This window comes from Sitophilus oryzae, unplaced genomic scaffold (genome assembly GCF_002938485.1).
Source record: "Sitophilus oryzae breed Bouriz unplaced genomic scaffold, Soryzae_2.0 scaffold_1165_pilon_pilon, whole genome shotgun sequence".
Lineage (NCBI taxonomy): Eukaryota > Metazoa > Arthropoda > Insecta > Coleoptera > Curculionidae > Sitophilus > Sitophilus oryzae.
This window is the reverse complement of record NW_022145799.1, coordinates 361,598-377,539: the sequence shown is the minus strand read 5'-3', so window position 1 is coordinate 377,539 and position 15,942 is coordinate 361,598. Positions and strand designations below refer to the sequence as shown.

The 15,942-nt window shown below is 33.4% G+C and overlaps 1 protein-coding gene and 1 long non-coding RNA gene across 4 annotated transcripts in view; both read right to left on the bottom strand.

The window, feature by feature from the left end:
* Window positions 1-1,409: 1,409 nt before the first annotated feature.
* LOC115887599 lies at window positions 1,410-1,891 on the bottom strand. The gene is made up of 2 exons (XR_004051118.1): window positions 1,752-1,891; window positions 1,410-1,681 (listed from the first exon to the last, which is right to left on the bottom strand). It is a non-coding gene; the product is annotated as an uncharacterized LOC115887599 (long non-coding RNA).
* A 10,324-nt stretch (window positions 1,892-12,215) lies between these two features.
* LOC115887733 (forkhead box protein S1-like) overlaps window positions 12,216-15,942 on the bottom strand; it is a 45,308-nt gene continuing 41,581 nt past the window's right edge. Inside the window, exons 3-5 of one of the 3 annotated variants that reach the window (XM_030907211.1) lie at window positions 15,002-15,695; window positions 13,375-13,457; window positions 12,216-13,327 (exon numbers count right to left, since the gene is read on the bottom strand). In XM_030907211.1, coding sequence (XP_030763071.1) covers window positions 13,230-13,327; window positions 13,375-13,457; window positions 15,002-15,695 — 875 coding nt within the window. In that variant the 3' untranslated portion in view covers window positions 12,216-13,229. Of the gene's footprint in view, window positions 13,458-15,001; window positions 15,696-15,942 lie in introns of all 3 variants that reach the window. The other 2 variants (XM_030907216.1, XM_030907224.1) reach the window with 2 other exon arrangements.

The following is a 15,942-nucleotide window of genomic DNA, read 5'->3' as shown; positions in this document are numbered from 1 at the left end:
ACTATGGTTACACTCGTTGAATTTGACACTTTATGTCAGTTTAATAATATATTTTCGTACTTTTGTTGCTTAGGCGTAAGTGCTTTACTTTTAAGCGTTAAAATGACCTTTATCCAACAGCCACTACTTATACAGACATTACTCACATGTATACATGCATATAAAATAAAAATAATAACACACGCGTGAGTTATAACTTCAAAGCCACACCATTTTATAGAAATTATTAAGCTTTATTCATAAATTACTAATTTAATTATTTATTTAAATTAACATTAACAACAAATGAAAATGATTTTTTTTGTAGATTCAGAAATTCAACTATTCTTTAAGCCGCGTCCAAGCTACTCGAACATACATAATTCACACTATATACTCGTAGCAGCAGGTCGTAAACGACGACACAGCCCATCGCATCGGTCCCGAGGACTGAGGTGCGGGGAAGAATGCGACAACCAGTTTGCTCTATAGATCTAGGATGCGTTTAGATAGTCGCTGTTTTTTCGAGTGCGCGGATTTCGAGGGCAAGCATTTTATTAAATAAATTAACCGGTAAACAGTTTAAGAACTTTTGTCGTTGAAGAATCAATATTTAGCAGGCGGAGGGTTACAGGGGTCTTTTGATAGATTATTCGTTATAGTGTATTTTTAAGACCTGTATTCATTTTCAGCCGATTCTACCAGGTGTTTCTCAAAAGGAGCTCACTTTTTTATTTTTTCAGATAATACAACGAAATTTGGTTTGTTAGTATATGACATAAATCGGGATTGATTGACGTATTCAATAACCTTCGGTCGCTTCCTGTTTCACCGGAAATGACTACAACTTTGTATTTTTAGATTGTATCCTAAGTACTTTTTTACTTTATTTGATAGAAAACGACATTCTGAATAGAATGACATACCATACGTCAATTTTAGACGATTCCAATTAAATAAAAATAGCATTTTAAATTTCAATCTAGAGTGCCAAGACTGAGTTAAAACTATTAATTTGTAATTAAAGAACTTTGGAAACATATATTTGATCGTGTAATTTTTTTTCGTATCCTTTCATGGCCGCTTAAAAGATGCCCAAATCGTATTTTTAATGATAACTCAAATTTTTCAAATGGTACGAGGCTGGCTCAGTATATTTGGAAAAAGCATTTTTTACGAATAATTTGGTACCACATACTTGGTACTTAGTTGACATTTGGACTTGGTTGACTTGCCACTTGGTTGACATATAATATATCATTCTATTTAGAATGTCATTTTATATCATATATGGTAAAAAAGTACCGAGGGTACCATTTAAATCAAAAGTTGTTGTAGTTTCCACGTCGCAAAAATTAATGCATTTGTGACGTTTGAAAAAAAAATATTTATAAGATTTTAAGTACCTAAAGGCAATAATAAAATATAAATCTATGATGAATATTATATTAAAGAACGGTTATTTTATACACAATACATTACAAATTAAGATCTATTCAATTCATACGTTAGGGCGTTCGACTGGTCCATTTCTGTCTCTCATGGCGGGGATGAAAAAGACGGTGGCAAATGGAAAGCTCAGCATACAAAAGCCCATAAAGGCCCCATAGGCGAGTCGTTTGGGGCCACTTATCCTCACCTTGGGCGCACCGGCAACGACATGAGCGGAATGTGTGTTTAACATATTTCAGTACGGTCAAAACTGAAAGAAATAAGAAATAGTTATTAATCTGAAATTCTAGATTTTAGTGACAGAGGGTAAAGTATCTTACCTTCAAAGTTATCCTTAAAATATTTGCAGAGCTATTTGTATTTAAATAATGTAGATTAGAGAACGTTTACATTCAAACATCAAGATCTGAAATGATTATTTGATTGACGACAGGTTATGACAGTTGTCATGAAAATTTGATACAAAATTGATTTTAGCCAACTAACAAACGAAAGCTTGATTTTCATGCATCGGTTGTCCGACGATACGATGATACGATATTAATTTTATTGGTTGAATTTAAAGACATTGGTTAGAAAATTACGCAGTTTTTAAATACTGTAAGAGTCAGATATTTTTCAATTAACATTTTAAACCCCAATTAAATAATAATTCATTAAAAACCTAAGAACAGAATAAATTCATTCATTTATGCTGCTTGGTGACCGTTAAGGGTCGTTTACGGCGGCATAAATGAATGAATTTATTCTGTTCTTAGGTTTTTAATGAATTCTTATTTAATTAGGGTTTAAAATGTTAATTGAAAAATATCTGACTCTTACACTTATTATAGTTTAAAGAAAGCAACGTTATGGAGAGAGAATTTTAAGAAAGCTAGTTCTTTAATATATCTTTTGCTATGCTCTCCTGAACAGAGTGCGGACCGTCTGGCTGCCGGTAGACGTTGCGTTCACTACTGCGCATCATATCTGTATTCAACATTTGTTCACTACTGCGCATCACAAATTCGCTCTGTAAATCAGGAACTAAGAAATCTGGACAAAACTATGTTTAGTTTTGTTTAGGTTAGGTTCATAGGTCGTAGTTTAGTTTCATAAAAAAGTAGCAAAGTAATGGCATCATTGTATCTCTACTCATAAACGAGAAATCCCCAAAAACACATGGGGATGGCTATACCCTGTACAGATGTGATGCGCTATGCGATATGGATACCCTGTACAGATGTGATGCGCAGACGGCCCGCACTTTGGCCGGGAGAGTAAGACTCAGAAGAGCATAACAAAAGAGATATTAAAGAACCAGCTTCTTATTAGATATTTTTACTCTAATTTTTTTAGACTTCTAAAGATGAGTTTTTAATCAGCAAATCGTACCAAGTAGGGTTGAAAGGGACCGACTCCTCCCCCTTTTTCACCCTAGGCCGCGTTTCTGCGTCCCTGTTGTCATCCTCAATTTGACGCGTGATTTACGACGACACGATCCCATAGGCGGCACATGTTTGAAGAGCCGCGCTTGTTTTGTAAATAGGGCTTTAGGTATCTGTAAATACTTAGGGGTGGCAAAAAAGACCGGCTCAGTGCTAGAACGAGGGTGGAAGTCATTAATTTGGGAAGGTATTCGGTGGTGTATCCGGTCTATTAAAGGCTTTTTCAGATACTTTACTTTAGGTGGCACTTTTAAGTATCTAATATATTAATGGTTTTGTAATTGAAGAGTGGAAGTACCAAAGGAGGTAACTGTCAAAAAAATCGGAGGACCTACTGTATAGGCAGGTATTTGATTGTCTAAAAGTTTTACAAAAATAATTTGTTAATGAATTTTTATCAAATTTAAGTATAGATATTTGTTCCTCCCCCTGTATGTTTCTTATTAATGATTTGTCTCGCTTCGCCCTATATAATAAAAATTCTTGCAAGACTGTCACGATCCGTTACATAATTTGAGGTCAACATTTATCAACAATATACACACACATACATATAATTCGAACTCATAAAAAAATCGTAATCAGCATATTTTAATGATGTTAGTGCGTTAGAAACAATAAACTGGGACATGGTCATTATACTGTGATCGTGTCAATTTGTTCAATTTGTTCATTACAACTTACTTTGGTTTTTGGATGGAGTGGCTATTTTTAAAACGAACTTTTCATATATTATCGCATATTTACTTTTATGGGACTGGAATGTTTCGTGGAATGTTTCTTTTTGGCTATTCAAATTTTATTTTTATCTTTACATTTCCTCCAACTAGTGAGTAAATTTTTCTTCAAAATTTCTTGTCGTCGATCGTCTTGGAAATAACGATCGATGACCGTTCCCCATATAACTTTACATATAAAATGACAGCGACCTTTATTTCGTAGCCATCGCTGACGCCGTTTTTTTTTATCATACAGTATGTATGTACAGGGTGACGCCTCTCATATGACGCGGAGGCTCCAAAGGGAACGACAGTTTGTATTGAAATGAAATTTTGTGAGCATATGTAGGTTAATTCAGAGCACTTTTTAAAAATATAGAGAGTTCTACAGGCTGTCCCTAAAAAAAGTTACACATCAAAGTTTTGTTTTTTGTAATAAAACACTCTATATATTAATTGATTTTTGGATTCTAGGAGAAAAATAAAGGTGTGTTTTGTTAGGAAAGTATATGACTGAAATGTAAGGTTTTTGACTTATTTAACGTTTTCTAAAAATGAAGAACAATTTTCTCTGTTTTTTTTCTCAGGTAAGATTTCGACAGATGATGACAGAAGAAAAGCAGATGACGTCCCATACCAATCTATTTATTTTACTAAAAAAAGTTTCTAATATTTTTTAAGTTAACTATGGATGGGTTTAACTATGGATGGGTCATGCGTCGTCTCTTGTTGTTTTTAACGAGTTTTATTGGTTTATTTCAAAAGTGACAGTTCATATTTCAATTTTATTGGTTTGACGGAACGATGAACGGCAAACGGACGCCGATGCGTATGAACTCGCCTTTAGATTTTTGGGAATTATAGGTTATAATTTTGTGTCAATTTATGTCAAATATCTGCGTTTTGGAAGATGATGCATTTTGATTCGTGTTATTACGTGTGTTTTGTGTCTTTTGAAGTCAAGTGGAGGAAAAATCGAGGGAAAATTAACTGTAGACCCCAGAGCACAGTTTATATATTTAATACTTGCAGCCCAGGCAGAAAGCCTTACACACCAATAAAGTTACCATCAATAAGGTTTGTATACCATCTCGTCATAGATAAGTGCATCTCGTATATGGTACAAGGATCGTACTAAACCTATACTACTGGAGTAGCTGCAAAATATCGATCGATACATATAATTCACACGATATGTAAATAATGGATTTTAGTACTGCAGAAAAATAATGTCGAAAGGTACTGATTTAAAAAAAAATAGATTAAAGTTAATTAATCAACCTTTAAGGTATAAAATTTGGTAAGTGTTATTATTAATAAAATAGTTTGTTTTATTTAGGTATTCTTGTAAGTTAAGTCCTGTAAGTTTCTTGAAGTTTGAAAATAAGAAATAGTTCTTTTTCATATTTTTTGGTATGTGGTGAACTAACTAACCTACACATACCGTTTTTTTAATAAAATAACTCGATTACATTTTTTCATTTTTATACAGTTTTTTTCACAATATTTTGAAATAATCACTTATCAGCTAAATTTTAAATATATTAATTCCCTGCTATATGCTTTCCAGTTGTACCAACTTATTTCTTTGTAAAATAAAATAAACTACTTTGAAATTCAAATGGCAGACACATCTATCACTGTCAAGGATCTTGTCATTGGACAGACTATACTCCTACTACAGTCGCTATAAAACTATATCATTCAGTATAAACCGGATAAACAAAGAAAATTTACTAGGACTTTTGATGCTGCTCCCCTATTACAGTCTCTAAATCAAACCGCGATTGACGCTTACTTAAGATCTACATTAGCGTAAATTAAATTTTTCTATCAAAGAGCGGGGAAACGTTCTTTTCGAAGGACAGGAAGTACGACGTTTAAAGCTACGCGCGGGTGTTGGCTGGGAAGATATAGAGCCGACAGCTGAAAGAGAAATTCCCTCGATCCACAACTTATTTGTCGGAGACAGCCAGCCAGGCGGCCAGGCAGAATGCCTGTCAACGAAAAAATTTAACGTTTTTATTTTTAGAGATGCCTTTTCTATAATTACAATGCACCGGAGACTATTAAAATGCTTCGGTATTGAATTATGATTCGATTTCACTGATCACCTATTTCTTTTTTTTCTATGTAGGTATTTTTAAACAAAAAATTATTTTTGGCGTAATTTTTTAGTTATTTTTAACTTTATAATCTTGCATAAACCATACTGTTTATACGGCGAAACAATATTAATATTCATATATATATATATATATATATATAGGGTGATTCTTAAAAAAATCCAAAATAACCCAGTTATATTACTTTGAAAATAAAAAAAAATATATTTTTTGGTTAAATTTTGAGTACCACTGGTTTTTTTCTGGGTTTTCTTTCTTGTAAATTTAGTGCACTACCTATGTTGCCATATTCCATATTCTAGGGTTGCCAACCGTCCTCTACTCCAGAGACAGTCCTCTTTTTGATCTCACTCACCCTCTCTCAATTCTAGACATTTGGGCAAGGTTTCAAAAAATGTTTCACCTCTGCCTCTTTTTTACCCTCTCGTGCTCTATTTTTTATTTTGAAAGTTGGCAACCCTACCATATTCACAAGAAATTATGATTTTTAACTAAAAACTAAAATAATTCCCAAAATTTTTTTCAAAAAATTCTAAATTTTTAAAAATTTGCAAATTTGTCGAATTTTTATTGATGGGACGCGTCCTCTAATTTTTTACGAAAAATATCGAGAGAATATCGTTTCCCCTCTCACGGATACCCCGTAGCTACAGAACGGACAGACGTACTGTACCTTACTTTGAATCTGGTAGACAATGATTCAGTATTAAAACTAAAAGAGTTTCGGACTTCCATTGTCTTTATTTATTTTGCTTACACAACGTTTCGGTCAGAAGTATCACTGACAGTTATCAAGAATCTACTAAATCATCTACTGGCGGAAGGTACCATATGATCGACAAAAAAACGGCGTTAGAGTTGGCTTGGAAATAAAGATCGCTGTCATTTTATATTTAAAATTACATGGGAAATTGATCATCATTTCCAAGCCAACATTTTTGATCATATTGTACTTAAATAAATATTTTTATTATTACCCCTAGTTTTATATTTTCTGATGATGAGACTCAACCTCGAAAAACAGAACAAATTTTGACGGCTCTGTCGTTTTTTCACTCAGTTCTTTTTCTAACTGTATTAAAAGTGCTGCATGGTTACTTAGGTACAAGAATAAAGTCCAGAACGAGATACGAGACATGCTGATGTATATCAATATCAAGACAACATCCATAGATTAGGTAATTAAAAAAATAAGGGTGTATTGTTGAAAGTACCAAATTTTTGATTAATTGATAGAATTCCTTAAAAGTAATATAATACCCGCCTGTGGATGTAACCAAACAGGTGTAAACGCGATGTTGCAATTTTCTCCGCCCTGAGACAAAGACAGGTTTTATTTTTTGTCGCATCCACTGATACCAGCAACATTGCATGATTGCAATATTCGGAATATGTTATTTAGAGGTTTTATGAACTAGATATAAAATCTGTCTATGTTTTAAGTCTATGTTAAGTGTAATGTGCGCGTATATTCAGCATATTTTCTAATGAATAAAACCAAATCAACAGTATTTTTGACTGGATTTTCCATCCCATATGAAGGGTCCAGAGGAAACACATGATAAGCGCCATTTTACTAAATTTACAGGAGAGCACTGGACGGCTGGTGGTTATCAGGTTCTTTCCGTGTATTCTATTTTTTTACTAGGCATATATCATAGGATTTAACAACTTATTGCCCTGCAGGGTTTATACGTTTTGTAGAGACCAGTTAGACCTACTATAAAATTATAAAGTCCTAAAATTAAGAAAATGGCGCTTATCAAGTTTATCCCTTGCTTGGACCCTTCATAAATTTACGATGCAGACTTTTATCAGTCACACTGTATATTTGGTACATGGGAGAATATAATAATTTCATTAATTTAGAAACAAAAAAACTGCAAATCAAGTCTTTAATTTATCAATTTTTCACGGTTCAAGATTTTCAAGTTCATGGCGATCTTGATCTATATTGACCATTCGTTTTACAGCTGACAATTGTTTATACGCCAAATAACATAAACTATTTTACATTTAATCATCTCTATTAAAATATTTTGAAAATGTCACAAGGGCAGAAAAGATAAATTTGATTTTAAACGTCGTTTACAATAAATACATTAAAAATATAGTACACTCAGTCTTGACACTCTCGAGTTTTAAGGACTGCCGTACTTTTCAAATATCAACGTGATAAATATAAAAGAAAACAAAAACAATTCCGTATTTTATAATAATATATGAATGATCGATAATATAACATAAACAAAGCGAGAGAGATGCTGATTTAAAGTTTTATAGAATGATGGTATTAGGTCAGCAAAATATGAAAGGAGACGTGATTTATCCTTTTTATTTTCAAGATTAGCCAGATTTGCTGATTTAGAAGAGTTAAAAATACACGTCCTCATTGTCGAAAAGATTCTTAAATTACAGATATTTTCAGTAGCGTTACCATAAAAAATCCAAAAATTAAAACACCCAAGTCAAGTTTTTTTTCGGTCACTTTTTTTTCAAAATCGGTATTTTGTAAATATCTCGAAAACTATGCGTTTTTTGCAAAAATTTCACGAGAGCAAAATTAAAGAGACTAAAAATGAAAATTTTCGCTAAAGTCAACCGTCTAGGCACAAAATCCCTGGAAATTTTACAATTTTGCGTAAAGTATGATATATGTATAATGTATAGTCGATTTTCCGAAACCAAATGTCGATTAGGGTTCACTAAAACTCTCATTAATTTATGAATAATTAATTGCCGTACTGGACAGCATTCATTGCGAACTTACCACCAGGTTTAGCATTGGTCTGGTTGTACCAAAGATGCCGAAGAATGGGGTTGGAAGAAAACAAAAACAGGCATTACTCCAGTCACAACGTTGACAGATCCAGCTCCAAAACCCCTATTGGCATTTTTATCTTGTAAATGTAAAATGCAAAACCGACAACTGTGGTAAAACCTGCGGATGCGGAAAAGCGGGATTAAAATGTTCAATGATTTGTGCATACTGCAATGGGAAATCCTGTGACAACGTCACTCAAGTGTCACTCGACGAATCCGATGAAGAGGAGTTGGACTTGCCTGTAGATATCCCTCTGGCGGCTGAAGATGAAGAGTTGGACGAATTGAGAGACCGCCCTGATGAGCCCAGCACAGCAGAGACGATCGACTTTGACATCAATGAGCCAGGTCCGTCGGGCTTGTGCAGATAAGTTAAAGTTTTTAATTTACCTATTGGGGTAGGCCTCCGGGGAGACCACGTTAAAATAAACGAGCCATGTACTTTACCTCTTGGGTGGTGTGGAAACAAGTACACATTTTCAATAATTAAAATTAATTATTCATAAATTAATGAGCGAATTAATGATACGCCACTGTTTCATGACAACATTGAAGAAACTAAACTAAAACTAACTAGTTTTAGTGAACCCTAATCGACATTTGATTTCGGAAAATCGACTATACATATAGGTATCATATTTTACGCAAAATTGTAAAATTTCAAGGGATTTTGTGCCTAAACGGTTGATTTTATCGAAAATTTTTATAGAACCTTTTTTATAGGAAATTTTATTTCCTTTAATTTTGTCCTCTTCATATTTTTGCGAAAAACGCATAGTTTTCGAGATATTTACAAAATACCGATTTTGGGCGCCATGTTGACAAGATGACGGCGCCGCGCCGGCGGCAAGTCTGGAAATGTGCATTTTATGGATTTTAGTTAGGGACCCCACAAAACCTATAAACCTGCAAAGATTCAAAACTTCCGGACTTTTTTCCAAGCCAAAATCCCCAATGACTGAACTATATAGTTTTATTAAAAAAGTGATAAGTACGCCTCTGGATTTTTTTCTAAATCGCTAATTTATTATACTGTTTGCCATCTATTTTATTGATATCCGATTGCTCAAGGCGAGGAGAGATATATCTTGAATTTATTCTCGACATCGGATATTTAATCTTTGGTAACACCTACAGAAAAAATCTTTCGCCAGATTGTATCGACTTTTTTTCGGTTATGTGAAAACATGTCAGGGAAAATTAAAAATAACACTTTTTTACTTACTTACGAACAGGCTAATTTATTTCTTTCGAACATTTTAGACCTACAAAATGTACACTATAAATACAGACATAAAATAAAAACAAAACAAAAATCAAATTTTTCTTTTTATACAATATTCGGACGGAATATAAACAACAAAATGGTAAAAATAAAAAAGAAACTTCTAGATGTTTAAACAAATAGAGGGTCTACAGTTATTTACGAACACATTCTCAGTTTTTATAATAATAAAGTCTTCGAAAACTCACTATCGGGAATATAGGAAGAATAAAAATTAATAATAATTAAACACATTTTTTAACAATAAAGAATTAAAAAAAAACAAATTTGTGAAATTTGAATAAATAAGCTTCGACACTGAAGAATATAACGTTTTTACTGTCAAATAAGACGGACGAAAAACTAGCATTCACATCTTAAGATTCACCTGCAGTTTTATCAGTTATAGCCTTGTGTTTAGTGAAATTGGAAAAATTGAATTTGTGAAAATAATATATAAAATTTTTTGTAAAATTACATTATTTTGTAAAACTATGCGAAAATATTCTTTATAGGGTTTTTAAAAAAAAAATGTTTCCTTACGTAAAAATAACATTTATTTTGCATATCTACATCTCCGATTCTGCTTTTTATAGCTATAGGAGGTTAGTCTTAATTTTTTTTTTCGACTTATTATAATTTTCTTCCAAGTGCTTTTAGCGATTCGAATGAGATTTGGAGGGTAAAAGCTACTATGAGTGCATACATAGTTTAATGCTAAAAAAGGGCCCACAGATTCACCAGCGACGTGCATATGGTTTATCACTGGAATATATTTCTAACAAAAAAAACATGTGCGCCACTGACATTTTTCCCTTTTATTACCAAAAGTGTGTGGGCCATTTAATGCCGATTAAAAGTTGTATCTTGGTATTTTGTCCATTTCGATCTTCTCGATGAGATAAACGCAATTTTATTAACGACAATTAATAAAATAAAAATAAAATCAATAAATTATCTATTTAATGTAATTTATTACCAAATTTTATTAAGATTTAAAACACTATAATTATTTTTTAGAAAAATATTCCAGTGATAACCCCTATGCACGGCCCTGGTGAATATGTCGACACTTTTTTTAACATCAAAATATGTCGCACAGTAACTTTTATCCTCAAAATTTCATTCGAATCGCTAAAAGCACTGGGAAGAAAATTATAATAAATCGAAAACAGATAAGTCTTTATTTAATCCCCTGTAGCTACGAAGCAACGCAGAATCGGACCTATGTTAATATGAAAAAAAATCTTATTTTTACGAGAGCAATCGCTACGAGAGATGTAACACCCTGTATAACCGGTTATCAATTACTATACAGGGTGGTCCGAACTGTATTCTGGAAAGTTCGGCAGCATATTCTGCAGATAAAAATAAGTAAAAAAGTTCGTATAAATGTATGTCCTAAATTGCTTAATTTTGTAGATACAGGGTGTAGAAGTTTCATTTTTATTTTGATTTTTTCCAAATAATTTCTGAAGTAACGTCAATATTTGGATGAGAATTGGTGTCTGGGAGTTTCTTGACATGAGGAATTTGATTTTGATGTCAATATGACTCCTTTTAGGGGGCGCCACCTACATGTGTTTTAACTGTTTTGAAGAGTAATAACTTTTCGTCCGTACCTGTATAAAACTATGGAGTGAAAAATATACATACACCCTCTACAAGTAGGAGTCATATTGACATCAAAATTAAATTTGTCATGTCAAAAAACTCCCAGACACCAATTTTCATTCAAATATTGACGTTACTTCATAGATTATTTGAAAAAATCGAAATAAAAATGAAACTTCTACACCCTGTATCTCTGAAACTAAGCATTTTAGGACATACATTTATACGAACTTTTTTACTTATTTTTATCTGCAAAATATGCTACCGAGGTTTACGGAATACAGTTCGGAACACCCTGTATAATACGGTTCCTACGAGAGCATAGTTATTTGTTTAATTGTAATAAAAAACATCAATCATATCAATTACTAGCTTTGTCGTTAGCATAAATTCTTATTCTTCTATAAATAAGTTCACTTAAATTACAGAAAAAAAACCTGTAAAAATGTGTGATTTTTCTATTTTAAGTCGAGTTTTGTTCCAGTCAGCATAAAGGCTATTTGAAGCTCTTCTTCGAAAGTTAGTAGACATTTTTTGTTATTAATGTGATTTTTACAAGTTCAACGACATACAGATCTTACTTTAACATATGGTAGGTATATGGTATACGCGTATTACTATTAAGTCTTATAAATTAATCATTTAAAATAAAAGAGGTACGAAATAAAATAAATATTATAGTTTTTACTTTGGTTTTAAATTAACAATTCGTTTGTATGTATGTATCATAAAAATCAAATTTATTCTATTTAAGCTGGAATAAAATATTTTTTGATTAATAAATACCGCGTATAATAAAAAAAACAAGTCCAGTTGGCTTAGAAACGACGATTGATGACATTTCCTATATAATACATATAAAATAACATCTTCATTTCCAAGCCATCTCTGATGCCCTTTTTTTTCCCATTATATGGTACTGTATCTTCGAAATATTATTTTTTAAATCGATTGAAAATTGTTATTTAAAACCATTATAAAACAAAACAGGTAAGTAGTGAAGAAATATATTATGTAAAATATTTGGACGGTATAGTTGAAAATAAATACGAAGATAAAAAAAATTAGGTCCCCAAATAGCTTGAATCAAAATTATTTTCACATACACTATGTATATGTATTCAAAAAATTGTGTACCTTATCGGGTGATATTTTTTGAGATATAGATATAGAGAAAAAGCTACTTCTAGCAGTTATTCACTTGCACCCTGTATATCCTTGTTTGTTAAATCTAAGCTTCTGTTTTTAAATAATATGAAAAAAGTTTTAGATTAATTTATTTATTTTGCTGTAGCTTTTTACAGAACTAGCGTTTGTTAGTTGTAGCTTCTGAATAACGGTCTAGGTAAAGCATTTAGCTCATTTTGCTAGCTCAGACAACGTAAAACAAAACCAACAAATTTCTCACGTTATTTTATTTTATATTTTAAAATATTTAAAAGAATAGAACGGCACTAATTTTATTATATCTCTTTCGTTAGTCTCTTTATTCAATGATCTAGTTCATATAATTTGACGCACCCTCTATTTTACACAGTGGGCCAATATCCCTAATAGTAGGACAAAAACTATTTTCCTTAGTCCGTAAAAATTGAGGCACCCTGTATTTCATACAGTGGGACAAAATCCTCAATAACAGGACAAAAATCTTATTCGATATCTCAAAAAACAACACCATATACAGGTATATTCAATCATATTACAAGTTCCTCGTCTTCAAAAAACGTCTCGACCAATCGAACAAACCTCGTTGTTGCCACCTTGACCCTGACCCCTCTCCCCCATCGTCGAGTTTCTTTTTGTGGTCACCACCAGGAAGCGCCGCTCACGGGAAGTACGGAGCCACGAACATGGAATTGTCCGGAACGGTTGCTGCGGAGGCGGGCGGCTCGCTCTTGATGGTTGTCACCACTGGAACAGGAGCTGAGAGTCAGTTGGGGGGGAACTATGGGACACGGGGGTGTACTCACTGTCAGAGGGGGGCCAGTAGGGATAGCGGGTGGCTGCCTCTTGCCGCACGCTGCACGGACTGAAGGTGGCTGGCGGGGGGTAACTAAAAAAAAGGAAAATGTGTTAGTTATTGGACCGAAACAATAACTATCAATAACAATCTATCAACGAATAAAAACGAAATTATATTACCATAAAAACACATTTTTAGGACTTTCAAATATATTTTCATGTTTCATTTTTAATTTTCTCTAAAACGGTACGGAAATTTGGAAAAAAATAAATGGGATTAACCATTTTGAAACAAGCAATTTTTTTTTATAAAGAATATTTTTTCTCAAGAACTAATATACAGGGTGCTTCAAAAAACATGTTCCATCTCTCATCCTGAGATTCCGCACGTAGAAATAAGATTTATTTTTCATATGAACATAGACCCGATTCTGCTTTGTGTCGTAGCTACAGGGTGTTAAAGTTTTATAATCTTTCGATTTATGCATTATAATTTTCTTCCAAGTACTTTTAGTGATTCGAATGCAATTTTCAGGATAAAGGTTACTATAAGTGCTACATATTTTAATGCTAAAAAACTGTCGATAAATTCATCATAGACGTGCATATGGGTTTACACTGGAATATTTAAAAAAAAAAGCATGTGCGCCAGTGAATTTTTTCTTTTGATATCAGAATTGTGTAGGCCGTTTAATGCCAATTAAAACTTATCTCCCAATATTTTGTCGAATTCAGCGTCCTTCTTGAGATAAACGCAATTTTATTAATCACAATTAATAAAATTAAAATTAATAAATTATATATTTTACCTAATTTATTATTAAATATTATTACTATTAGTTATTGTTACTATAAGTCCAACCTGGAGCAATTTCAAATAAAAAAATTATGGTTTTTAAGATGATTACAAAAAAACTAATTTTAAACAGATTTAACATCCTGTAACTATAAAACTATGCATTTCCATACTCATATGTTTAATAGGAACTTTTTTTCATATTTTTTGATGAGGAATCAATGAGTACTTATTTAAAACTATCGCAAGTTAATGATATTAAACATTTTTAAAGGTTGCTCTAATAGCTGGTCTAAACTTGGATCCAGGCAAATTAATAAAACTGCTTTTGTCTCATCAAGGAGGCCGTAATTACACTATTTCGCTAACAAGAGAAAAAAAGTCAGAGGCGTACATGCTTTTTTTTAGAAAACTATTCCAGTGATAACCCATATGCACGTCCCTGGTGAATATCTCGACACTTTTTTAGCTTTAATATACTAACTGTTACTTTCAAAATTTCATTCGAAATGCTAAAAGTACTTAGAAAATTATAATAAATCCAAAAAATATTAAAACTTTAACACCCTGTAGCTACGAAACAAAGCAGAATCGTAGCTATGTTGATATGTAAAAATGTGTTAAAATTAATCTTATTTTTACGCGAGGAATCTCCCCAGTAGAGATGGTACACGTTTTTTGAAACACCCTGTATAGTTAAGTATTAAGCAACAAATACCTAAATATCTGCCACTACCATTAAATAAATGTAAAAATCTCCTAAACTACTCAAAATTAAAAACGATTTTGATTCGGCATTAAAAGAAGACTCCATTTTGTCAGAAAAGATAAGGCCTTACCCTTGCTGCGGATATCCCGTCGTATTACAGGTACTATACGACGCCAGCTGATGACTCTGCCCCAACCAGGTAGGATCGTACCTCGAGTATGGCGGCGGATAGGTGGGCGGAGTGGTGAAGATGTTCCTCGTGAGCGGCGCCAAGCTCTGATGACCCAACGCCTCTCCAAAGAACGCCTTGGGGTACGGCTGACCCGCCCGGTACGGCCGCTTCATCCTCCTGCGCCTCCGGTAGTTCCCGTTCTCGAACATATCCTGAAACTGCGGGTCCAACGTCCAGAAATTCCCCTTCTTTTCACCACCACCCTCTCTCGGTACTTTAACGAAACACTCGTTCAAACTGAGGTTGTGCCTGATCGAGTTCTGCCACCCTTTTTTGTTCTTCTCGTAGAACGAGAACTTGGAGGTTATGTACGAGTATATTTCCGATAGGGTGGCGCGCTTCATGTGGGACGAGTTGATGGCCATGGCTATCAGGGCCACATAGGAGTAAGGAGGCTTGGTTAGGGAATTGCTCGAAGTGGTGGATGTGGTCGAAGACGAGGGCTGGGGTTGGGGAGAGTGGCCGGAGCTGGTGCTGGCGGCTCGGACTTCCTCTTCCGCTGCTTCGGTGGAAGAGTGGGAAGCGTTGCTGTGCTGGCTGAGGACGCTGACGTGGCCGTTGCTCAGGCTGTAGTTGGGAGACGGAGATAGAGCTGGAACAAAGAATACAATAGTTAGAAGGATGTGATTAAAGCGTTATTTGATTTTTTCGCGTACTATAAACTTGAAGTGAAATAAAATATTGACTTGGAATTAGAGATGAGAAGGTCCGAATGGATATGTCGCAGTGCATAGAATAATCCGGCTTTTTGCAAAAAGACTAGGCATATTATAAAACGCCGACTTTTTAAACAAAAGAAGGAATTTTTACAAAAAGCCTATCTATTTTCAATCACTTTG